Raw genomic sequence first — 26,538 nt, forward strand, 5'->3', positions numbered from 1 at the left:
TTTCACCTTACCCCCTCCCTTCTTCACCATCACTGAAATCTGCTTCCAGCTAGCTGTTGTTTGGGAAGCATAAAATAAATCCATTCACACTGAGATATAAATGACTGATGTTTTAATGTATTATCCCTCTTGAGGGTATTTATATTTTAAGAGAGGACTTCCATTTTCATACTTTTATTAAGTCTCCATCTGTACTTGTCACTAAAAAAAAGGTACCATCTTGCTATATAAAATTTTGCTTTTCTCTTTCAGATTGTAAGAAAACAATTTTTAAAGGATCTCTATCTCCTCATATTTTGGCTTATTATACTATTCAATTCAAATAAAACACCATATTGTCAAGGCAATAGATGATGCCACTAAGGGAGAAATTCATAGAACTGATAAAAAGCAGGAGCCCTTCCCCAAATGATGGGCATGCCTGCAAGTTCCAGTTCTTTAATGCCACAAAGAGAGCTGCTATAAACATTTTAGAACATATAAAGCAAAGGTTCTTTTCCTTTTCCCCCAATCATCTTTGGAAATAGACCTAGCAGTGATATTGCTATCCCTATGGGCTGGGTAGAGGTGAAGCTCACAGCAGATGTTCCATTATTTTGCCTACATCCCACTAATTATAAACAAGTGCATAGGCCACTGAAAAAATATCTAAGAATCCTTTAGGACAGACCAACATTGTTCTTATCTTTGATTTTGTCCACATTCTTCCTCCTCAGTAGTCAAGTGGCCCACATTGGTATCAATATAAAGCTTTTAAGTAACAGAAGGAAAAGGGCTAAGCCACAATCTTCCTAGGCAGGCATCACAGTGATCTCCAAATCCTGTTCTAGGCCATTTATCCTTGGAATCAACGTGAATGGTTGAGTACAGATGTTCATACTTTTAATACCAGCATACCAGAAGAAGCTTAGGTTTTAAATAGACTTTTTGCTTCGTGATTGTAGGGACATTGAGCCAGTTACTCTACTTATTATAAAGCATAATAACTGTGCCAGCTCTGCTGATGCCCTGTTCCAATATTCCATGGTGCATGTAGACAGGCTCAGGTTTTGAAGGCTTATACCAGTGGAGCACAGACTTTAGCAGGCCCTACCCAGCTGGAAAGGCTTCCAGGAGACAACCAGAGACATTTGCTGTTGCAGACCAGCCTTTCTGAGCCGAGCGAGGCTTATCACCAGGGTAGTTGTTCAGTTACAGAAAATCTCCAATACCATCTTTCTTTGAGCTGTCTGGTTGGGAGAGGGAGTATGCCTACACCGACAAAATTACAACTCCCTCAAGGACTGAAGGAAGTAACTGGGCTTCAGTGATACAATGAGTATAATTTAAAAGCATTTTCTTACCATGTCAACAAGTAATTTCCAAAGGGGCTGTTAAAAAAAAGACATTTATTAAACTTATGTGCAAAAGTAGCCCAACACACACCCACATCACTTTTTTTGCCTGATAGAAAATGTGTCAGCACCAAACTGATTCCATGTGACAAATATCTATGTTGTCCTCTTTCCCAACATTTTCTCCCTATGGCCTTCTGTTTTCTCCTACACCTTTGCCATCTCCTCCTCCACTTGGTTCTTTTCTTTCTGTATTCCTTTCATTTCCCCATCCCTCCTCACACCTTTGAGGAAAACAAACCAATTCTCAGTGTCTCCAAATCACAGAAAACCTGTCCCTACCCACCCCTCCTCCTCACTAAAAACCAGATTTAGGAAAATACTATCAGCCTTTTGTCATACATTAGGCATATTCACAAGCAAAAGACCAATGCCCCGTAAATGCTAATCATGTTAATGAAAAAGATAATCCAACTAAGCTTAATCTTAAGGAAATTTTACCACTTTACCTTTCCCTCCTGTTTGGCCCACAAGTCCCACAATGCATTTAAAACAGCTGCTGTAGCCAAATGCACAACGCCTTTCTCTGGGCCAATCTATTGGGAAACAAAACACAGCACAACTATTTGGAAATCATGAAGATCCAAAAATTTTACTGCAGCACTGAACTATTAAAGCCTGAAACTGCTCTAAGACTTTTGGGACATCCCATATTTCCAGCTTCTCTGAGAGTCACAAAGTTAAAAACCTAAATAAACAACCATCAGGGACTTGATGACAAATCTGTTCTCTCTTAGCTGACAGTTAAAAATGGCAATTTCTACACAGATGAATAAACTGAGAGTCATTTTCTATCACCATGCTGCTGCTAAGTGTCCAAAGTAGGATTAAAGACCAGGTCTCTGCTGTCTCAAGTCCACATAATACTATGCAGAGAGAGCTTCATGGTCTCATGGCTATTTTACAGCGGAACCATGACACACTATCGTTCGCAGTCCTAGCCCAGGGCTCTTTCTCCCATACCCCATTTCTTGTGCTGGAACTATTAGAGAAGCTGGTCTCTCTACCAAAAGTCTCTCCCCCCTGTTGGCCACTTTCCACTGAGCTGTTAAGGTGATCTTCCGAAAGAATAAGTCTGATCATATCATACCCTCCCCACATCCCCATTTGATAAATTCCAGTGGCTCCCTATCACTTCTAGGATCGAATATTGTATAAAATCCTATGTTTAACATTCAAAGTTCTTCATAACCTTCCCCCACTCCCACACCTTTCCAGTCATCTTACATCCTAACCCATGAACTGTGATCCAGTGACACCAGCCTTACAATCTAATAGAGGAGACAAAATGCAAACAAATATGTACAAATAAGCTATATGCAAGATAAATAGGAAATAACAGAGGGAAAGCACAGGAATTAAGAGAGGTTGTTGGGAAGGCTTCCTGGAGGTGGGATTTTAGCTGGGGCTTAAAGGAAGCCAAGGAGGTCAGTGTTAGAATGGAGGGAAGAAAACATAAGTGAAATATTGGAAATATGCTGGGCAAGTCACTTAACCCCAACTGCCTCACCAAAAAAAAAAGAAAAAAAAGAAAAAAAAAGCAGAGGAGCAATCATGATCTCTGACAAAGCCAAAGCTAAAACAGATTTAATTAAAAGAAACAAACAAGGAAACTTCATTATAAAAAAAAGGCACTATAGAAAATGAACCAATATCAGTACTAAAACTATATGCACCAAATGCTACAGCATCTAAATTTTAGAGGCAGCTAGGTGGCGCAGTGGATAGAGCTCCAGCCTTGGAGTCAAGAGGACCAGAGTTCAAATGTGACCTCAGACACTTGACACTTAATTGCTGTGTGACCCTGGGCAAGTCACTTAACCCCGATTGCCTCACCAGAAAAAAAAGAACAGAAATATTGGGAATATGCAAGATAGTACAGGTCTATTTATATAACAGCTTCCTTATGCTTCAAGCAGGCATAGCTACAGTGAAAGTAATGGAGAATCTTGTGCATCGTTACCATCGTCATCAATCAGCAGCAACATTTATATAGCACTTTAAGGCCGAAATGTCTTTTTGAAAAAGAAGTGTCTTACGAAAGTCACATTTCTCCCATGCTATTTCTGGGTGGAGCAAACTCCTCCCAATGCCTTCCTTTAGCCAGGGCAGAAACGGGACTTTTGGGGGCTCATTCCACTCTGCATCTGCTGCTCTGGCTGGCTTCAACTCAATGGAACAAAATGCCTCCTGCACCAGGTATCCCTATTCCCCCCACTCCTACTTTCCTGCCTCCTTTTGTGTGTTGTGTCCCTCTGTTAGATTGTAAGCAATTTGAGAGCAAGGACTGCCTTTCTTTTTATTAATTGTATTCCAGCACTTAGCACAGCGCTTGGTATATATTAGGTATTCTAAAAATATTTATTGGATTAATAAAGCCGTGGACCTGGAGTCAGAGACTTATCTTTCTGAGTTCGAATCTAGCCTCAGGCACTTACTGTGTGAGCAAGTCACTTAACCTTGTTTGCCTCAGTTTCCTCATTTGTAAAATGAGCTGGAGAAGGAAACGGCAAACCCGCTCTACTATCTTTGCCAAGGATACCCTGAATGGAGTCACAAAGAGTCAGACAGGACTGAAATGACTGAACAACAATAAACCCATAATTGAACAGTGGGTTGTTGGTTGTTGTTTTTTTCCCCCAAATAAGGCATATGGAACAAAAGCATTTATATAGTACTTTAAGTTTGGCACAGAGCTTTTTGCAAAAATTATCTCATTTTATCCTCACAACAACCCTGGAAGGTAAGTGCTACCATGACTTCCATTTTACAGATAAAGCAACTGAGGCAGAAGTTACGTGACCCTATGGAGGGTCACACAGCTAGTAAGTATCTGAGGCTGGATTTGAACTCAGTCACTCCTCAGATCCAAAGCTTTATGCTCTGCTCCTCTCCAGCTGCCTCTAACAGATGCCTACTACATCAGTTCAGATTTAACTGAGCTTAATCCACTAAAGTGAAAGCATAACTATGTACAATCCCACTTCAACCTCCATTTCTGGAACACCAGTTCTGAAAAGTTGCTCCACTGCCTTGTTCATGTCTTTCAGCAGCACCAGGTATTAGAAAGAGCCTGGGACTCAACTCTGCTCCTCACTAACCTGTGTGACTTTAGTCACGTGACCTCTCTAGAGCTGGGTCTTGTTTTGTTTTCATCTGTGAAAATGAAAGGTGGGCACTAGATGGTGTCTCTTTCCATGATAAAGTCTATAACACATATTTTCCTTTTAGTGGCTTTGGAGTTCTCTTTCCAACTTGGCTATGACATCCACATGCTCAGAGAATCCCATGGTTTCTGCTTGGACTAATTTCCCTAAAACACTGGGATTAGGCAAGTAAAGGGTGGTGGAAAGGCCTCTTCCAGGATCACCCTGAGCTCCCAGTGTGGGTCAGGACAATCAGTGTTGCTTATTCAGGGAACAGAATCCTATCAGCTATATTCAAAAATACCTTGTTTAAACCCCTGAAATCTTAATTTGTCTGTATCATAGATGTTTTCCTCTTTCGGAGTTTTCCCACTGTCAGGGATATTTGATATTTTTATTACAGTTGGTTATGTTCATTGCACACCTCAGATTTTCTTTGCTAACCCATGAGTCATATGAACATTCCATAAAATAAGCATCTTACCCATCTGAGCTGTCCATCACTAGTGAGCTGCCTGTAGAATCCTCTGAAGTTTCTAACAATATCTCCAAGGTCTTTATTAAGCACATGATGGGAAAGTGCTTTTATGGCACAGACCACTGTAAAACACAATTAAGCATTTGGTTTTTGTTTTGGCTTTTTCTTCACAGTAAGCCAATAGGTTGAGGAAAATACTTCATCAACTCAACAACTTGAAACCAATCTGTGTATTTTGTAAAATGTTTTAAACTTTAAAAAGGATCCCCAAATACATCCTTTCCAACTATAATCAATGAATAACTCAAAAATATTATGCCCTTTAATATGTGTGATGATGTAGGTAATTTCTAGTAGAGAAAATGAATGTCCTGATTGGACTTAATGACAGAAATAGGGCCCTGAAAGTTTAAATTGTAATGTTCCTAAATTATTTTCCTTTCATATTTGTCATTGTTCAGCCACATCCAACTCTCTGTGATCTCACTTGGAGTTTTCTTGGCAGAGATACTGGAATGGTTTGCTATTTCCTTCTCCAGCTCATTTTACAGATAAGGAAACTGAGGCAAAGAGGGTTAAGTGACTTGCCCTGGGTTGCACAGCTAGTAAGTATCTGAGGCCAGATCTGAACTCAGGTTTTCTGAACTCCAGACCTGATGTTCTATCCACGGCACCACCTAACCGTCCTTCTGTGTTTGACCAATGATCAAACCTAGAGTTAAATGTCACCTGTTCAGAGTAACTGGAGGAAAAGGGGGTTTGAATGACAAAAAACTGTTTTAAAATTCAACCTTACTTTTGAGTACACAAATACTTGCTATCAAAATGTGTCTATATCTAGAATCTAACAAGAACCACTTTTTACTGATGAAAGATTAATTTATTGCTATGTTAAGTAATAATGATAATATAGCTGTAATATTGGCAAAGTACTTTCTTCGCATAAACTCAGTGGGGCAGATAGCCCAGGTAGCTTAATGGTGTAGTGAATAGTTCCCTGGATTTAGAGTTAAGACCCCCTGTGTTCAAATCCCAACCCCTCTTCTTTTTTTTTTTTGGTTGATGTTGAAATGCAATTTTTTTGTTTCTTTTTTTTTATTAATTTATTTTGATTTATCAACAATGACTTCCATGTTTTTGAGTTTAAAATTTTTCTCCCCCTTCCTCCCCACCACCCTCTCCAAGATGGCACACAATCTGATATAGGTTATACATTTACATTCCTATTAAACATATTTTCACATTAGTGAAGTTGTAAGTAAAAATTAAAACCAATAGGAGGAACCAACAGTAAGAGGAAACAAAACTCAACAGAAGAGGAAAAAAAGACAGTGATTCAACTTTCACAGTTATGACTACTATCTGTGTCTTTTTCTCCATCCTTTTTTCCCCATTTATGCTTTTCTTTCTCCTTTCTCCCCTCACTAGTGTTTTGCTTTTGACCACTGCTTCCTTCAGTCTCTCCTCCCTTCTATTATCCCCTTTCCCTTTCCTTCCCCTTTACCCTTACTATTTCTTCCCTCCTTTCTATCCCCCCTCCCTTTTCTTTCCCCTTTTCCCTCCTACTGCCCATAGGGCAAGTTAGAGTTCTATGCCTAACTGATTATGTTATTCCCTTCTTGAGCCAAATCTGATGAGTAAGGTTCAAACAATGCTCACCCCTCTCCCTTCTTTCCCTCTGCTGTAATAGGATTTTCTGTCTTTTCCTGTAATATAATTTACCTTTGTCTGCCTCCTCCTTTCTCAGTACATTTCCTAAGATCAGACTAATCCACTTACTTGGATCCATTTAATCCACTTGATTAGATTTTTTTTTATCATTACCTCAAAGTCAACTAATATCCACCCTCTTTATGTATACTCCTTTAACATGGTGTAATAACAATACAGTTCTCAAGGGTTGCAAGTGTCACCTTCCCTAGTAGGGATGTAAACAGTTCGTCCTTATTAACATTTTGTATCTTTCTGTCCCATTTACTTTTTTATGTCTTTCTTGAATCTTGTACTTGAAGATCAAATTTTTCATTGAGCTCTGCTCTTTTTATCAGGAAGGTTTGGAAGTCCCCCATTTCATTGAACATCCATCTCCTCCCTTGAAAAATTATGCTCATTTTTGTAGGGTAGTTGATCCTTGGCTGCAATTCAAGCTCCTTTGCCTTACGGAATATGATGTTCCATGCCTTCCCGCCCCCTCTTCTACTTACTAGAAATGTGAGCCTGGAGTCACACGACCTTTCTAAGAAATATTTAATCTTCAGTTTTTTCATCTGTAAGATGGGGGATAACAATAGCATCTAACTCACTGGGCATTGTGAGGATCAAACAAGATAATATATGGAAAGACTTTCTGCAAATATGAAAGCACCATACAAATGCTAGTTATTATCATTATTATTATTGTGTATCATCATAAATCATTATGGGATGGTGGAAGGAATACTGGCTTTTCCCAAGAACAGTGAAAGGTAAATGTGGTGTTTGTTCCTCAATGGTTACTCACTAACTATGGCATTCTTTTCAAAAGGAATTTGTGTCCTTGTATACAAAAGCAATTTGAAGAAAAGAGTGATAACTTATGGTACATTACATTCTAAGTTACATTAAACTTTGGGCCCTTGATTTGGATCAATACTATGAATCACTGACCATGTGATCAGCAGGTCACATGGTAATGAGAAAACACAAAAATGCCCCTATAATATCCTGGATGCTGTGAAACACACTGACTATGTGACTGTATTTTTTGATTATATTCTGCAATTAGACTAATAAAGAACATGGATTTTTAATTACTGAAGTTGTGAGAATCAGATCCAAAAAACTGCAGCAATTTGATACTTTGGAACCATAGCAACAATATACTATAATACATATTGTGGTGGGGATGGGGACCATGATCATTTTACATCGTGATGGATTAAAAATGTAGAAATCCTCCAAACATCTGGTGGCCTAATAGTGGAAAGTAAGAAGAATAGTCTCATCCACTGTTCTAACAAGTATTTGTTGTCCTTGGACAAGAGACACCTGTAGTCTTGCTTAAACAGTGACCTCAACCCTGAAGTTTTGTCTAAAAGGATCTCTTTCACAATTGTAAAACTATTTCGCCACCTCTCCTTGTCTCCAACCCTTGAACAGGGAATATTTTTTCATTCTGATAAACCCTACCAAATGCATGACAAATATCCCCCCAGAAGTTGCCCTTTTTTCCCTTAAATGATTTCTTCTTTCTCTCCTTATCCCTCTCCTGTAAAAGGTGTTATTTCTCTCCTAAGTTGCTGCAGAATGACGCTAATTGGCTATGTACTTTAAGCAGAACTGAAAAGTTATAAAAACTAAATCTGCACTTGTAGGAAGTTGAAGCTACTGTCAATAGTTTCCTTGGCATGCTAATAAATCTCTTTGCTTTCATTTTGGTCTCCTATTTTTGACCCACACTTACCAGTGTTCCATTGATGGGTATGCTGTTCCTAAGTGGTGGAAAAAATTCCCTGACAATATGTAGCTAGGTCTCAATTAGTTGGAATAATGAATCCCATGAAGTGGTCCTATTATTCAGATTCACAGTGAATGTTTACAATGGGGCTGGAAAAAATGAATGGCCTTTTTTACATAATTATGTAACTTTGAATAGTGAAAATTTGACTATATGGATTCATTATTTTCATTAATCGAGACCTAGCTGTATCCCACTAAAGTCCTACTCCAAATATCTCATAATGATATGGAGAACCTTGGGTTCTTGGAAGGTAAGCCTAGCAGAGTGCTGCCTCTGGCAGGTCCAACCAACCTAGACAGGGTTGGAATATGGGCCCTAGGACAAATGGTAAAAAATATTTTTCAGGGGGCAGCTAGGTGGCGCAGTGGATAAAGCCCCGGCCCTGGAGTCAAGAGGACCTGAGTTCAAATTTGACCTCCGATCAAACACTTGATACTTACTAGCTGTGTGACCCTGGGGGCAAGTCACTTAACCCCAACTGCCTTAAAATATATATATATTTTTCAAGGACTAGATAAGTTTGGGGAGGCTCAGCAAGAAGTTGGTCTCAGGGTGATGGACTTTTCAGTCCTATTAACTCTCTTAAGGCCATTGTAGAGGGAGGGCTCACAACAATGAAAGCACGGATCCTTAAAGTATTAAAGTATACTTTGCATGCATATGATGCGTAGACACATGTACATTAACCCATGAATGGCTGGGAACAGTGTTTTAACATTCCTGTAATATCTCCACTGAGCATGTAGCTTTGTTGCTCCCTACTGTTCCCAGTCTCATCTGAGTGCTGCTCTGGTAGCTATGTTTTAACCAGTGGGTGGAATTTATCTTTTTACATATGCATGTTTTTAAAAGTTCTGATTGAACTGAGGAAAAGCATAACATTTTTTTCTCTTTTCTGAATCATGTGGTTATAGAAATACTAAGCAAGCTGAGTGAAGTAGCTTTAAATATTAAAAAAAAACCAATGGACATGTTTCATCTCGAATGTATGAGGTCTCATCAGTATAACACATTTAATGAGACCACTATGAGTCACCTGACCTGTGTGGTCAGATTCAAGTGTGTTCTGTCATGTTGTGGCCTCAGAAAGGCAGAAACAAAAACTTTACTATAAAATAACACATTTATTTAAAATGCACTAAGAAGAAAAACATCTATTTTTGCCCTTCTTGGCACAGGAGGCAGGTGGGAAAGTTGGGGCAAGACTGGGAGGTGTTCTTCAAGGTCCCAAAGTCAGGAGCTAGAGGCATGTGATCCAAGGTTGGATATCTATCTTAAAACCTTAAGCCAATGGGCAACATTAGGTGAAGGCTAAGCTGTCTGGCCATGTTCAGAAAGAGCTCTCAGTTAAATCCCCAAATGAGTTTTCAGCCAAAGGAATGAAGAGAAATCAGCAAAGTATCTGAAATGAGCAATCCAAAGCCTTGGTTATCTACCTACAGGTAATGGTTCCAAAGGCAAAGCACGAAGCTATGAAATTGTCACTATCTTTGGTGAGCTCCGTCTTAGTCAATCTCTGTGGACTTGTCTGTACTTTTCACAACACTGGCTATAACAAAAAGGTTCTGCAGTCATTAAAGAGGCTTAACTTACATCAGGTGCAGGTCCAGGAACACGTGGAAGCTAGTTCATTCTAAGACATCTTATCAGGGTGGTTCTGATGAAAATCTTTTGTAAACAGCCAAGAGCCATACAAACACGTTATAATTAGCAGTGTGATCAGCAATATTGTTTCTCACTCCTAAGTGCCTAATGAATAAATAAAGGGCCTAATGAATAAATAGAGGGCATGACTTCAAGGGTAGAGCCATAGGTCAAAGGGCTCAGCGCTGGAAGGTGCCTTAGAGATTATGCAATCCATGCCCCTCATTTTACTGATGAGAACAGGAGGCTCCTAGAGATGAGGTGATTTGCTTGGGATCATACAAATAACAAGCACCAGATCTAGCATTTGAATCCAATTCTTCTTGACTTCAACTCCAGCGTTCCTTTTACTCTACTATAGTGCCTAAGTTCCCATGACCTCTGCCTGCCCCAAACCTTTGCACCTTAGACTTTGAGTCCATGCTGTATTTGAACAGGTAAACCCTTTACAACATATCCAACAAATAAATGGTCCCCTACCCTTTGTCTGAAGAAGCCTACTGTCTCCTGAGGCAGCCCATTCCCTTTTTTGGGAAACTTCTGATTATTAGGAGACACTGCCTGACATCAAGCTGAAACTGGCCTCTTGGGCTTACACCCATTATTACTCTTATTTCTGCCTTCTGGGTCAAACATAACATGCGTAATCCCTCTTCTACAAGACAGCCATTCAGATACTGGAGGACAGCTCATATCTCTTCCCCTCCTTCCCTTCTCTACACCTAGCTAACGATCATCAGTTCCTGCAAAGAATCCTCATATGGAAGATTCTCTAGGGAATTAGGTGGCCCAGGGGATAGAGTCAGCAAGACCAGAGTTCAAATTTGGCCTCAGATACTTACTAGCTATTTGCCCCTAGGCAAGTCACTTACACCCGTTTGGCTCAGTTTCCTCACCTGTAAAATCAGCTGGAGAAAGATACAGCAAAACACTCCAGTATTTTTGCCAAGAAAACCCCAAATGGGGTCACAAAGAATTGGGACACGACTGAAAATCACTGAACAACAAGTAGGCCTTACACCATCCTCTGGACGCACTCCAGCTTATTAACATTTTCCCTAACATGTGATGCTCAAAAATGAACACAATACTTTATATGTGGTCTGACCAGGCCAAATCACTTAACCTCCCTGATCCTCAGCTTTGTCATCTGTTAAAAAAAAAATAATAATAATATCTATAGTACCTACTTCACAGGGGTTTTTTTTAAGGCTTATTAAAAGAGATGATATATGTAAAAGTGCATTGCCAACATTAAATATATAAATATTGGTTATTGTTATTGTTATTATTATTATTATCATTATTCCTACTACTACTACTGGTGTCAAATGCTTTGTTAAAATCTGGACAATCTCTATGTACAATGTTCCCCTGACCACAGGATCACAGATTTAGAGCAGGAAGGGGCTGGAGGCCACCCTGTCCAACCTGTTATTTTATAATCAGGAAGCTGGGACCCAGAAAGAACAACCCACTTGAACATGGTCATACAGTTAGTAGATAGCCAACTGAATAATGGATCAGAAAGATATATATCTATGCACCCTTTCTTTTTGAATGATTGGAGATCACATGTCCGTAATAGGACGTTGGTCTGAAAGGAACAAGTTAATCTAGTACAGCCCCCTAATTTTGCAGATGAGGAAACTATGGCCCACTGGGGTGAAGTGACTTGCCTTGAGTGGAATTGGTAGTAAATAGAAAAAACGGGATTCTAGCCCAAGTTATCTGTCACTTTTACCATGTTTTTTCCCACTACACCACATTATATTTTTGATAAACTTCTATAAGAATTCAATAGGTAGCAGGTTCAATCCTGACACTGCATAGCATCATTCAGAATGGCTGCCATGAATTTGAGGATCAACAATCTGTAAATTATTAAAATTAGCTGCATAAGCTAAGGCAAGTGGCATTGAGAAGCTTAGTTAAAGTGTTTACATCTAAAGTCCAAAGAATTTAACTAAGGATTCAAAACCGTGAGCTCCAAAAAGAAACCATGTACTTAATTAGTATTTTCAATATGCCAAGTTAAAAAAGAATTCCCTTAAATTCAACCATTCCACTAATTACAAAAACATATGAAAGGCCAATGCCTAAGGCATTTCAAAAAGATCCTAGAATTGAACACTAGCTTTACTAGTATTAGTAGGAAATCATTAATGTTGAGAGATGGAATTATAAAAGCCAAATATTCTACCACTTTTAACTAAAAGGCAGAGCTTGAAGACATATTTGTTTATGAACACCATCTTCCAACATTAGCAAAGAAATAAAGCCAAACTCTACTTAAAAACAAATAATCCTAAGGAGATGCAGAGAATGGAATCAACATGAAATAAAAACTTTAATTAAAATGAATTCAATGATATCAAATTATCTGAGCAAAATGGCATAGAGAATAGAGTACTGGGGTTGGAGTCAAAATAATCTGGGTTCAAATTCTGCCTTATGACATTTTCTAGCTGCATGACCTTGGGCAATAACCTCCCTAGGCTTCAGTTTCTTTATCTGTAAAATGAAATGATTACAATCCTACCACTACAATCCTATGATCCGAGCCTCAGTTTCTTCATGTGTAAAATAGGGAAAATATTACATACCTCACAAGGTTTGTTAACAAAGCTCAAATGTGAAAATAAATGGAAAGCACTCTTGGAGGACTTTAAAGTACTTCATAAAATCAGTTATTATGTGAGATTATGTACCACATCCACAGTGAATGGAAGAAAGACTAGCCTAGAGTCAGGAGGACCTGAGTTCAAATTCGGCTTCAGATACTTACCAGCTATATGACCCTGGGCAAGTCACTTAATGCTGACTGCCTTCAAAAAAAAAAGACTCCCATGTGATACAAGGTATCCTTGTTCCTAGCACAAACACAAGCATTAAACCAGGGGTCCTAACTTGAGGTCCATAAATCTATTTTTAAAAAATATTTTGGTAACTGTATTTTAATACAGTTAGTTCCTTTATAACCCTATGTGTTTTATTTTATGCATTTCAAAACATCATCGTGGGAAAGGGGCCCTAGGCTTTAGCAGACAGCCAGTGGGATCCAAGAAACAAAAAAGGTTAATCTAACCCTGTATAATATGTTTGATAGAACTGAATAAAGATAACCTTAGATTTGCAATTGAGCTGAACTGGCTTTTCTGTGGGCTCAAAGGGCACTCCCTTACTGCTGACTCACACAACAGAGTTCCTCTCTTCCTCTGAGATGCAAGGCAGGCACCATCTTCTGCCTGAAGCCTTTGCTGAGCCTTGCAAAGGCTATTTCGCTTTCCTGCCCAAACTCTCTTGTACACGTACACTTGTATTTATACACTTTCTATTTAGACTCTCTATGCTGACATGTACTTGTTATCTTTCCCATTAGAAGGTAAGCTCCCTTCACACAAGCACTGTTTCATTCTTTCTTTGTTTTCTCAGGGGGCCTGTCAGTAGCATCTGGAATAGAGGAGACACTCAATAAATGCTGCTGATTGATTCAAAGATGAGGTCTCGTCTCTCATATGGTTATCTGGCTTATCCTTTCAGTTCAAAAACCCTCTGATGTCATATACTTTCCTGAAAGCAGATTTCAAGAGGGGGAAAGAAAGGACTAGGGAATTAGACATGTAGGAGAAAAAGGACACAAAGTATTCGGCTACTTCAGAATTTTGTCTGAGGTTAACCCCATTTATTGCTTTGTGGTTTCAAGTCAGGCCACTTTGGAAACTACATTTATAGCTTCAGGAGGTTAACAGACATACCAGATACTGTGGTAAATTGCTCATTCCTTTCAACAACTTTGTATGGAAAGAGCCCTGGGGTATAACTGAGGAGACCTGGGGTTCTGTCCAGCTCCACCACTCAGTGACTTGGTTTCCTTATTTGTAAAATGAGGGATTTGGAAGGATCCAAGGATCCCTTCCAGTCTAAGCATTCCATGATTCTATAATGATATTGTTCTACTTTGATCAACTAATATGTGCCATAGATGTAAGGAACAGAGGCTTAAGCAGAGAGAAACTAGATGGGACATAATAGCCTTATTTTCTAGAAGGACCTGTACTCATTTCTTAGGGCTCAGGAGCATTGATGAGAAAGACATTTTGGTCCAACCCCTTTAATGTAAATGCCCCTATAACAACAACAACAATTGCTAGCATTTATAGAATGCTTTAATGTTCCTAAAGTACTTTATAAACATCATCTCATTTAATCCTCACAATAATGTATGGTAGTTGCTATTATTATCACTACTTTTACAGCTGAGGAAACTGAGGCTGACAGAGTTCAGTGATTTGCCCAGGGTCACGCAGCTGGCATAAGGCAGGATTTGAACTCAGATCTCCCTGACTTCCAAGTCCAGCACTCCATTGATTAGGCTACGTATTAAAATGATAACCTTTATTGCTTAAGCTGAATTTCAAACCAGGCAACTGGTTAATATTATTAAAGTTACCCTCATTGGAAGCAATGGGACAATGGGCCCAGGAAGGTTAGTTTTGAAGCAACTTGTGGGTGGCTGAGGAGGGCAAGGGCCAATTTTCCTTAAAAATCATCCCACTTGATCCAAGACAATTCCAAAGGTCTAATGATGAAGTATACTACCTACCTCCAGAGAAAGAACTGATATTGATTGAATAGAGACTGAAGTATGCTATTTTTCATTTTCTTTCATTCACTTTTTTTTGAGTCTTCTTGTAAAAAATAACTAACACGGAAATGTTTTACATCATTGCACACGTATAACCTATGTCTGATCACTTACCATCTTAGAGAGGAGGAAGAAGAGGGGAGGGAGAGCCAGAATTTGGAACTTATATTAAAAACAGGTATCTCTTTACTTTCTTTTATTTTAAGATCTAAGAATGTCAAAACATGGTTAAACAAGAACAAAACTGAGAGATGCCTAAATACTTCTTTACTCAAAGAAAAGTCAACTTACCAACTTCAGTCCCTTTCCCCAAAGTAAAGGTGATTCCACATCCCTTGAGTCCGTCCTTTGCATCTGTCTCTATTACAACATAGGCTGCAGAATAGTCTGGGTTGGCGTGCTGCATGGAAACATTCCAATACACACACCCCGCCCCAAATTAAAAATGTTAGTATTCTTAGGTAAATGAAAGTCATGAGCAATAAGTAAGAGCTAGCACAATAACAGATTAATTTGAGTAAATTGTTGAACAACAATAAAGAGGGTAAGAATGAAAGTCCTCCATCAGTCTTCCCTGCCATCTCTCCACTCCAGATGAACCTGGGATCAGAGGTTATGCTGTGGAACACTGCCTCTGTTGGGTCTTACACAGTGATGGAAGCTTTCAGTAAGCATCCCACCAGGAAGTAATTTTTTTTTGGCTACAGCAACTCATGAAAACATTTTAATAAGTTGGGGGAGGGGGGTGGGAAGAATGACCTTCTAAGGAGATAGTAGTCATACTGATAAAATCAAGTGAGGGAATTTATTTTATATTGATCAATTCACAGTTGTCAAATTCCAAATATAATGGCATTCCAGTGTATTTTACACCCTTGAATGTTTGCTCATGTCAGACTATGGCTATCTATTTCCTCCTTCAGTTCTTTGAGTACACTACCCCACACAAATAAGTTTCTGAAAGTTCTGAAGGAAAATGGAAGCTGTCAGAAGCCAAGTGAGGGAAGGGAAATATGCAGAGAGCTTCAGCTCTCATTCAATTAATTCAACTCCCCAAAGACTGGTGCTTTGTTGTTCAGTTATTTTCAGCCATGCCTGATTCTTTGTGACCCCATTTGGGGTTTTCTTGGCAAAGATATTGGAGTGGTTTGCCATTTCCTTCTCCAGCTCACTTTACAGATGAGAAACTGAGGCTAATAGGGTTAAATGACTTGCCCAGGGTCACACATCTAATAAATGTCTGAAGCCAGTTTTAAACCTATGAAGATGAGTCTTTCTGACCCCAGGTCCAGCATTTTATCCACTGCTCCACTTAAGCTGCCCCAAGGACTGCTGCATTGATTACCAAAGAGTAAAACCAACACAGATTGCGTAGACTGGGTAATGAAGTATACTTAATACTACCCAACAACAATGGGAAAGGTGAAGGGGGATGGTGGTGGTGGTAGAGAAGTCCTGTGTACTATGTAGTCCTTGCCCTTAACAGAGGTTCTGAACTTTTAATTTGTTTTGTAAATATTTTGATATCTATTTAAATATGACTGGTTTCCTTTTTAATCCTTGTATTTTATTTCACGCATTTAAATTAAAAACACTCTGAGATAGGGTCACTAGACCTCACCAGATTACTAAAGTAGTCTATAACATACAAAAAGCTTAAGAATTCCTGCCTTAAGGAGATTACCATCTACAGAGGGAGTAAAGATTAACATCTAAAACGCAAAAAATAATACAAGACACAGCACCTGAATGATGTAAGCACCATATTGTATCAGTACTATATATATATATATATATATATATATATATAGCCATTTTCTCCTCCAAAATCAAATTTGTACAAAACTTATGTGTCCTATAATCAGTGTCATTCTTCTGTAGGTGTATGTTTTATTTTCTTTTCAAAAAAGATATCCTGGCTGGAAATGTCCCACCTGTTGAGGCAGCCTCTCCAAATCCTCCATTTTGCATGACATTGTACAAATTATATATCAAGCTCTAAAATGCTATCAAGTATTCTTAATGAAATTCTCAATAAATGCAAATGTCTGGTCTTCTGCAGATGAAAAACGCGAATAAAAAATGTAAGTTGCCCAGGCTCTAAGAATCTGTCAAATTAGTTCACTGATAATGTGACCACAGACTGCACAGGTGCTGCAGACAAACAATTGGCTAGGGGCAGCTATGTGGTATAGTGGATAGAGAAACTGCCCTGGAGTCAGGAGGATCTGAGTTCAAATCCGACCTCAGACACTTACTAGCTAATTGTGTGACCCTGGGCAAGTCACTTAACCCCCATTATATCCAAAACAAACAAAAAATTTGGCTGACTCCAAACAGAGTAGTGGAAGAAATGAGGCTGGATGGACCTTGGGAAGAGTTGGTCAACCTATGCTTCCAATTATCTCAAATAGTTGGATGCTACAAAATTCTGTCTCTTTAAGAGCCAAAATTCTCCTGGTAATGCTGTCTATAATGCTACTGCAGATTTTACAACACCATAATCCTGGAAGAAGCAAAATAATAAGTTACTCAAGGAGCATGAAAGTTAATTAAGCTGCATTGTGCTTGTAAAAAGTGTAAGAGACCTTACTGAAAAAGAAATTCAAATCAAAACTCTGAGCTTTAACCTTAAACCCAGTACAATTTACTTTTTGTCCTTTGAGGTGAAGGTAGAGAGTTGTCCACAGAGAAGGAAGACCTGGGTTTAAGTGCCCCTCTGACCCGTCGTGGCAGCTATGTGAGACTAGGGTAAGTCTTTTCGCACCCAGGCAACTCTCTAAACTCTTTTAAGTTGCAGCTGTTGCTGAATTCCATTGGTAGAAGGTTCCTCATTGGGAGTACCCTATATCACTAAAATTAGAGACATATTAGCTGTCCCAAGTGAAATGGCCCGCACACTGCGCCGGCAGATACTTAAAGAGAGGTTTGCCGACCGGCCGACCACTTAGTGGGTCGTACAGCAGGGATTTAGGACCCAGGCAGGGATTTAGACTACATCTAAAAAAAATTGCGCCCACAAGTTCCAGAAAGTTGGGCAACTGCAGCAGAGAAACTTCACCGTAGCCAGTAGCTGGGGTCTGGCTGTCAGCGCTGCGCTGCGATGTACCCCCACATCCCGCTCCCCGCGACCCCAACCAGGGGTCAAAGTCTCCGCGCGTTTCCAACTCCGCTTCGCGGAGATACCCACGGCCTCTAGGCTGTATCTCGCTAATGACTCGGGCTAGAAGCTCACGGGCTCAGGCCTTGGAGCTCACTCTTACCATGGCATCGGACCCGTGGCCTCCCAGAGAGGTTGGGAAACGCACGTCGTGGACAGACAGCCTGGTGATGCGGCCCCCCACCATCTTGCTTCAGTTCAGCTCTTCTCGGTACACACTAGAGAAGTAACTCCTGGAGAGGGGTTGAGGAAACTCCAGGACTTGTCCAATTTATAACCCCGGAAAGAAGGGCTCACCGGCGTTGATTGGTTGGAGCCCTGTCCATCTTCGTACCGTCCACGTTGTTGTGTCCCCTCCCTCTTCCATTTCTCCATTGTGTATAGTACAGAATAGGTTATTATGAAATAGCCAGAAGCATGATGGGAGCGGTCGGCTCACTAGCATGTGGGAAATGTAGTTCTATTACCCACAGAGCTCGGAACGTCCACTTGCTACTTCCTTGTTGTCAGAAAGCTTCAATTACCTACTCCTCTCCAGTCCTGATCCCCAGTGATACTTGAAGTTGCAAAGATCGTCATTCCCTTGGCTCAATGAGTTTTGTCTTCCATTAAAATGCATGTCACATCCCTGAAGAGTTAATACATAGAATTTTTTTTTCCAGTCATTCCTAGTTCATTCTGCAGTAATTTTGCAAACTATTTTCATTCATTGACTAGCACTTATTAAGTAGGTGTAAGACACTCTGCTAGGCAGTGGGCATTCAAAGACAAAACAAAACAAAAAATAGTCCCTACCCTCAAAGAGCTTAAATTTACTGAGGGAATACAATCCTTAAAGAGAAATGTGTACAAAATTATTTGAGGATGGAAAGAGCCCACCGCTGGGAATAGGATCCTTGTTTCTCACCTGGCTTCACTACTTTGGAACTTTTTTGACCTCTCCTTCATGCCCCAGAAAGCTCACTAATGGGATAATCTCATCAGCCCGAAAAGTCTAATCAGCCTCAGTGCTGGCTGGACCTTTTCATTATCCTCAGCCTCCCTTACTGTAGGAACTCTAAACTTCCATTTAAGGAGAGTTCAGCTCACATATCCCCTCATTTCTCACCTTGCTGCACTACTTTGGGACTTTCTGCTCTCCACCATGCCCCTGCTTTGGGTACTCTTTCACTGCCTTCCCTACTTCACCCCCTTTATCAGTATGTGTGTGTGTGTGTGTGTGTGTGTGTGTGTGTGTGTGTGTGTGAGAGAGAGAGAGAGAGAGAGAGAGAGAGAGAGAGAGAGAGAGAGAGAGAGAGAGAGAGAGAGAGAGCGCGCAGGGACTGTCTTGTCAGCCTCGAACACAGTCAGAACTTAATAAATGAATAAATGTTTATTGAGTATCAGGAACTGCTTCTATAAGAGGAAGTATCTGAGTTGAACCTTAAAGAAAGCTAAAGACTTTAAGAGGTAGAAATATGGAGGGAGTGGATTCCAAGCACAGAGGACAGCTTAGGCAAAAGTACAGATTAAAATGGGGAGTGTGTAGAACAACGAATAGGCCAGTTCAGATGGCACAAGAATGCATGAAGGAGAGAAATGTCAAATAAGTCTGGAAAGATAAGTTGAAGCTAGACTATGGAGGGCTTTAAGCAGTTTTATTTTATCCAAAAGGCAACAGGAAGCCACTGAAGATTTATGAGCAGGTTAGGGACATGGTAAGACTTTTGCTTAGGGAAGATTACTTGGGGCAGCTTTTATGAAGGATGAATTGGAAAGAAGAATTCGGGACAAGAGGCCAAATAAGAGGCTAAAATCCAGGAGTTAACCATGTTGGTACATGACTTAAGCTCAGGAGAGAGATTGGGGCTAGTTATATGATCCAGGAGTCATGTGCATAGAGGTGATATCTGAACCCATGAAAACTGATGAAACCATGGAGGGAGGGTTAATGGAGAGAAAAGAGCCAAGGACATAGCCCTGAGAGATTGAGACTCATGGTTTCTAATTAGAAAAGATGTGTAAGAGACAGGAGTGGTCAGTCAGAAAGGAAGGGAACCAAAAGAGAGGACTGTCACAAAAGTTGAGCCAGGAGAGAATATTCAGGATGGTCAAAAGAGAATTCAGGATGAAGACTGAAAAAAGGTCATCAGCTATAACAATTAAGAGATCATTATTTGAAGAGTGAATGAGAGATGAGAAAGTGGAGGTAAGAAGGTTGGCAGTGAAAAGAAGAGGTGCTGGAGCAGACAGCAGGGGTGAAGTGAAGCTGTTTTAAGAGTGAGACTTGAAATTGTTTGATGGCAGAAGGGAAGGGGCTAGTAGAAAGACTGCAAATTAGAGATGACAGAGGAGGTGAGCTCCTAAAGGAGAGAGGAGAGGAGCTCAAAGGCCCAATTATAGGGTGTGGCCTTGGCAAGAAAAACCACATCTGCATTCCAGATTGAAGAATGGTATAGGGTTGGTTGAATGGTTAGTGGACTGATAGAGTTTTGATGTGTAGAACAGGGGAGATGAGGGAGCTCCCAGCTCATGGCTTCAGACTTAACCCCCCAAAACAGAACTGATCTGTCAACATATTATATCAAATGCCAACTGTGTACCTAGCACTCTATTAGGCAGTTGTACAATAGAAAATCTGGATTACTTGGGAACACTGAATTGATGGCTGAAGGTGATAAAAGTGCAGCAGGAGGCTTTTGAGAAGAAAATTTGATAAAGTAGTCTGAGCTATTAAAAAGACCTAATTCCATTTTTAGGGCTCTAAAGATTAGTTTCTTTATGAAATCATGGGAAAAACAGAGATAACTTAATATAGTATAAACACACTTACATAAGGCAATTTGTTATGTGAAAAATCTTATCACCCTCAGAGTACATTCGAATAGGGGAAACAATATATAAATAATTGGATACACACAAGATATATACAGAATGGATAAAGGTAATTTGGAAGAGGAAAGAATTTCCCGTTGGGGGTTGGTTGGAGGGGAGTGGGGAAAGGGCTACTATGGAGATGGGATTTGAGCCACTTTTTTTTTTTTTAATAATTTCAGTTTAGTTTTCAACATTCACTTCTGTAAGATTTTGAGTTTTGAATTTTCTTCCCCACCCTCTCTTCCCCCCTCCCCAAGGTGTGCAATCTGATATAGGCTCTACATATACATTCCTATCAAATATATTTTCACATTAGTCATGTTGTAAAGAAGAATTAGAACCAATAGGAGAAATTACAAAAAAGTTGAAACAAAACAAAACAGAAGAAAAAAAAGAGCAAATAGTATGCTTCTACCTGCATTCCAACTCCATAGTTCTTTCTCTGGATGTGAATAGCTTTTTCCATCATGAGACTTTTGGAGATGTTTTAGATCTTTGCCTTGCTGAGAAGAGCTAAGTCTATAGAAGTTAGTCATCGCGCAATGCAGCTGTTACTATGTACAATGTTCTCCTGGTTCTGCTCACTTCACTCAGCATCAGTCCATACAAGCCTTTCTAAGTTTTTCTGAAGTCCGCCGGCTAATCATTTCTTACAGCACAATAGTATCCCATTACATTCATATACCACAACTTGTTCAGCCATTCCCCACTTGATGGGCATTCCCTTAATTTCCAATTCTTTGCCACCACAAAAAGAACTGCTATAAATATTTTTGTACATGTGGGTCCTTTTCCCATTTGTATGACCTCTTTGGGATACAGCTATTGCTGGGTCAAAGAGTATGCACATTTTTATATCCCTTTGGGCATAGTTCCAAATTGCTCTCCAAAATGGTTGGATCATTTCACAACTCCACCAACAATGCATTATTGTTCTAATTTTCCCACATCTCCAAAATTTATCATTTTCCTGTTGTGTTGGCCAATCTGATAAGTGTGATGTGGTACTTCAGAGTGGTTTTGATTTGCATTTCTCTGAACAATAGTGATTTAGAGCATTTTTTCATATGACTATAGATGGCTTTAATTTCTTCATCTAAGAACTGCCTGTTCATATCCTTTGACCATTTATCAACTGGGGAATGATTTGTATTCTTATAAATTTGACTTAGTTCTCTATATATTTTAGAAATGAGGCCCTTATCAGAGACACTGGTTGTAAAAATTGTTTCCCAGCTTTCTGCTTCCCTCCTAATCTCGGTTGCATTGGTTTTGTTTGTGCAAAAACTTTTCAATTTATTGTAATCAAAATGATCCATTCTGCATTTCATAATGTTCTCTACCTCCTGTTTGGTCATAAATTCTTTTGTTCTCCATAAACCTGATAGGCAAACTATTCCTTGCTCTCCCAGTTTGCTTATCATGTACCCATTTTGACTTTATTTTGGTATATGGTGTAAGATGTTGGTCTATGCCTAGTTTCTGCCATACTCTTCCAGTTTTCCCAGCAGTTTTTTGTCAAATACTGAGTTCTTATCCCAGAAGCTGAGGTCTTTGGGCTTGTCAAACTGTAGATTACTATAGTCATTGACTGTTACGTCTTACATACCTAACTTATTCCACTGATCCACCACTCTATTTCTTACCAGTACCAAGTAGTTTTTTTTTTTCTTTTTTGTTTTTGTTTTGCTAGGCAATGGGGTTAAGTGATTTGCCCAGGGTCACATAGATAGTGTCGTGTCAAGGCCAGATTTGGACTGGGGTCCTCCTGACTCCAGGGCCTGTACTCTATCCACTGTGCCACCTAGCTGCCCCCAAGTAGTTTTGATGATTGCTGCTTTAAAAAAAAATTTAAGATCTGGAACGGTCGGCCACCTTCCCTTACATTTCTTTTCATTAGTTCTCTTGAATTCTGGACCTTTTGTCCTTCCAAATGAATCTTATTATTTTTTCTAGTTGAGCCACTTTTTAAAAAAAAATTAATTTGTTTTGAATTATCAACAATCACTTCCATAAGCTTTTGAGTTTTAAATTTTTCTCCCCCTCCCTCCCCTAGACAGCGTGCAATCTGATACAGGCTATACATATACATTCCTATTAAACATATTTTCATGTTAGTGATGTTGTAAGGAAGAATTAGAACCAATAGGAGGAAGCACAAGAAAGAGAAAACAAAACAAAACGGAAGAAAAAAATGGCAAATAGTATGCTTTGATCTGTAGTTGAGCCACTTCTTGAAGGAAGCCAGATAAACTATTTCGAACTGGGTGTGAGAAATTGTGGGAGGCACTGGATAAAGAAAGGCAAAAAGTAAGTCACCACCCTCAAAGGACTTACAAAAAGAGGAGGGTAGCCTTGTTATTTGATGGCAACAGGTTGCAGAGATCACACAAAATGAGACCTGGGAAGATTCCATTCATACTTAAGACTTCTGAAGGGAAAAAATGGTAGGATGAAATTGAGAGGAAGTAAAAGCTTCTAATCTAGTTAAGTGATAACTTTAAGCATGTAAACAAAATGATTTTAACAAGAGCAATGGGTTTCAAAACTGAGTAAAGCTATGGTAGTTATTATTGTAGCAAGTGTCTTTCTTCCAGCCAAAGCAATTTTTTTGAATTGCAATACATTTTTCCTTCTTAAGGTTATACGTGTACAATCAAGCTAAACATATTTCCACATTAGTCATGTTGTGAAAGAAGAATCACAACAAAAGAGAAAAACCACAAGAAAGAAAAAACAAAAAGACCAAAAGAAGTGAAAATAGTATGCTTTAATCTGCATTCTGACTCCATAGTTCTTTCTCTGGGTGAGGAGAGCATTTTCCATCATGAGTCTTTTGGAAGTGTCTTGGATCATCGTATTGTTGAGAAGAGCCAAGTCTATCATAGTTGATCATCGCACAATGTGTTGCTGTTACTGTGTACAATGTTCTCCTGGTTTCTAAGCAGTTATTTCTTTTTGTATTTTGGCATATTTAATATAATTTGATAAAAGATGTCTTTCAATTCTGAAATTCTGTGAATTTCAGAAGAAGAGAACACGTGCACTGCAAATATTTGGAACCCTGAGTACTGGATATGGAAGCTGAGGATGTTGGTTCAAACTCATTGTTTTCTATCTGTGACTTTGGGCAAATCACTTCATTTCTTTGGCCTCAGTTTCTTTGCTGTAAGTGGAGTAGATCGATAACTAAGGTCCCTTCCAGTTCTAGATCTTAGATCCTATGAATCCCAAGGTTTTTCTGTATTTTACTGATACCATTAGAAAAAAGTTGTCATTTATAGAATTTAACTCTATTAACTAGAATGTTGAATAATTATATCACATTACTTGACCCACTCTACATAAGTTGATTGCCCCTTTACTAATACAGCTACTACTGTAATGCTATTTATTACAAACAGTGCCTACATTAGTTGTGTTTATGAAAGTAGTGTGAAGGGAGGGAAAATGCAGTTTACAATCATCTGTCTCAATGTCTCAAAGTTCTAGTCTGAATAAAAATTGTTCTTAGATTATCATAATTTGTTGAGGTCATTATTGGTATTAATACTTATGAGCTGATAACAATTACAAGATTAGAATGAGCTATTCATAAATTTAGGATTAAACTGGTATGAATATATTTTAGATTTTCATGTAGACTTTGGTTTATATAAAGGTAGCATGCTGGGTAATTCAAAGAGCACTAGTCTTGGAATATGAAGAATAATGTGGATCTGGAGAAGCCACATTAACTTCCCTGAGCCTTAGCTTTTTCAACTATATAAAAGAATGAAAAATAAGGGTCAGCTTAGGATTCCACTTCCTTTGTAAAACCTTCCTTGACCATCACTCTTTCCAGTTTTTAGAGTTTGCAAAGTGCTTTGCCTATTTTCTCATTTGAAAATGCTCTCCTTCCTCAAATTAACTTGTATTTTAACTTATGTGTATGTGTGGTATTCCTTCCCAGTATAAAACAAAGGCAAGGTTCTGAAGGATGGAGCCTGTTTCATTTTTGTCTTTATGTGGCCAGAACCTAACAGTGTTTCATACATGGTAGGCCCTTAATGTTTGGTGAGTGATAAAAATAATTTTAAATTATAAACAAACCAGGAGGCAACATAAAGAACTTTTTGGATGTTTTTGAAAAGACTTACATTTATCTTTGCCACTTTTTAGTTGGATTTTATATTGTTCAATTTTTCTTCAGTATTTTCAGACCATAAATGGATCAAATTTTAAGTGTAATGAATATCATTATAGTCTTGGCAACAGACTTCTTCCTGAGGACCAGTTCAGCTAAGTGTGGATAAATTCCTCACCAATAGGCTAGACACAAGGTAATGCATTCTTTGGTTATAGCAACTCTTCTCAGGTCCAGATGGAAATAACCCCAGGATTCAGCCTAGGAACCCCAAGAATAGCATCACCCTACAGACCACATGCTCTACTTCCAGCCCAGCTCCAACAACCATCATTATAGGCATCAGTCCTGATTAGAGATGTGACTTGGCAACTGGTTCTCCAACTGCTTTAGCAGTCACAACAATTACTGGAGATCTAGGACAGAAAACTTTTTACACCAAAGTTTTACATCAAAGCTACACCAAAGTCAAATGGTTCACTCTGCATCAGAAATGGACATAGTTTTATTAGTAGAAATGACATCAAAGAAGCTGGATTACTATCTATCTTGCTGCTGCACCCTAAAGACCACTGTGCTTTTTCATCTTGGTTTAAAGCTCTAAGTGGTGTTTCTCCCTAATGTAATGTGAGTTCCTTGAGAGCAGGGAACTGTCATACTTTTCTATTTGTAATCCCAGGGCTTAAGCACATAGTACACAGTGTTAACAGGATTTTTACTAAGCCAGTCTCTAACCTGAGAATGCTCAGACTCACACAAAGCAGGCCTAAAGATGGGAATGCCAGTAATGAAGTAGTTTAATTAATCAATTTCAGAGTGAGGAATGTTCCCTTTGCTGAAGTAAAAGCACAGGTTATATACTTAAATCACAGCTGGGGAAGGTGGATTACAAACAATCATTTACTGGTTTCCCATGAGAAACCTACGAGTCCCACAATACAATTCTGAGAAGTCAAGTCTCTGGGGGTTGCGACCACCTCCCCTAAAGTACAAAACTAGAGCTCTGTAACAGGAACAGGTTCTACAGTCTTTGATTTACTTTACTTCAGGTATACAGGCACAAGGATACCAGTGATTGTGAGCCATGTCAAGGTTTGACTGATCAGTTTAAGCTGCACTGTGAGTCTGACTCACAAGCTGGAAAAGGCAGCTCTTGAGAAAACTAAATTATTAGTATATTCATTACATATATCATATTAACATGAAAATTATAAATTCCTTTCTCAACAGCAACATGTTCTCATTCAATCATTAAGCAAAGAATACAAAATAACCCAAAGGAAGGTAAGGGATGGTAAGAATCTCTCGTGAGACTCCTGTCCACTGGGTGGACAAACAACTGAACTTTTATCAGTCTTGACTTTCTCATAACACAGAATTGTATCAGTCTTAACATTCTCACACTAAAAACAAAACCAGAAGACAGAAGAACATTGCACTTAAATGGAAGGATAGCTTCTAAATTCTCAATGGAGAAGCAAATAAAGGAGTTGGTTTTATCATGTCTCCAAAGGCAACAAGAAAAATCATTTCATATGACATCTGATTAACTCAAATTACAATGCTCATGAGGAACTATTTGCAAAA

General features: G+C 39.1%; 1 protein-coding gene across 1 annotated transcript in view; it reads right to left on the reverse strand.

Annotated features, from left to right (window-relative positions):
• The window catches only part of ENOSF1 (enolase superfamily member 1), a 38,672-nt gene extending 20,337 nt beyond the window's left edge, over nucleotides 1-18,335 (reverse strand). The window contains 5 exon segments of the mRNA XM_020970656.2: nucleotides 1,344-1,370; nucleotides 1,844-1,930; nucleotides 5,025-5,140; nucleotides 15,101-15,209; nucleotides 18,073-18,335. Coding sequence (XP_020826315.1) covers nucleotides 1,344-1,370; nucleotides 1,844-1,930; nucleotides 5,025-5,140; nucleotides 15,101-15,209; nucleotides 18,073-18,156 — 423 coding nt within the window. The 5' untranslated portion in view covers nucleotides 18,157-18,335.
• Nucleotides 18,336-26,538: the final 8,203 nt, after the last annotated feature.

This window comes from Phascolarctos cinereus, unplaced genomic scaffold (assembly GCF_003287225.1).
Source record: "Phascolarctos cinereus isolate Bilbo 61053 unplaced genomic scaffold, phaCin_HiC Scaffold_4;HRSCAF=312, whole genome shotgun sequence".
Taxonomy (NCBI): Eukaryota; Metazoa; Chordata; class Mammalia; order Diprotodontia; family Phascolarctidae; genus Phascolarctos; species Phascolarctos cinereus.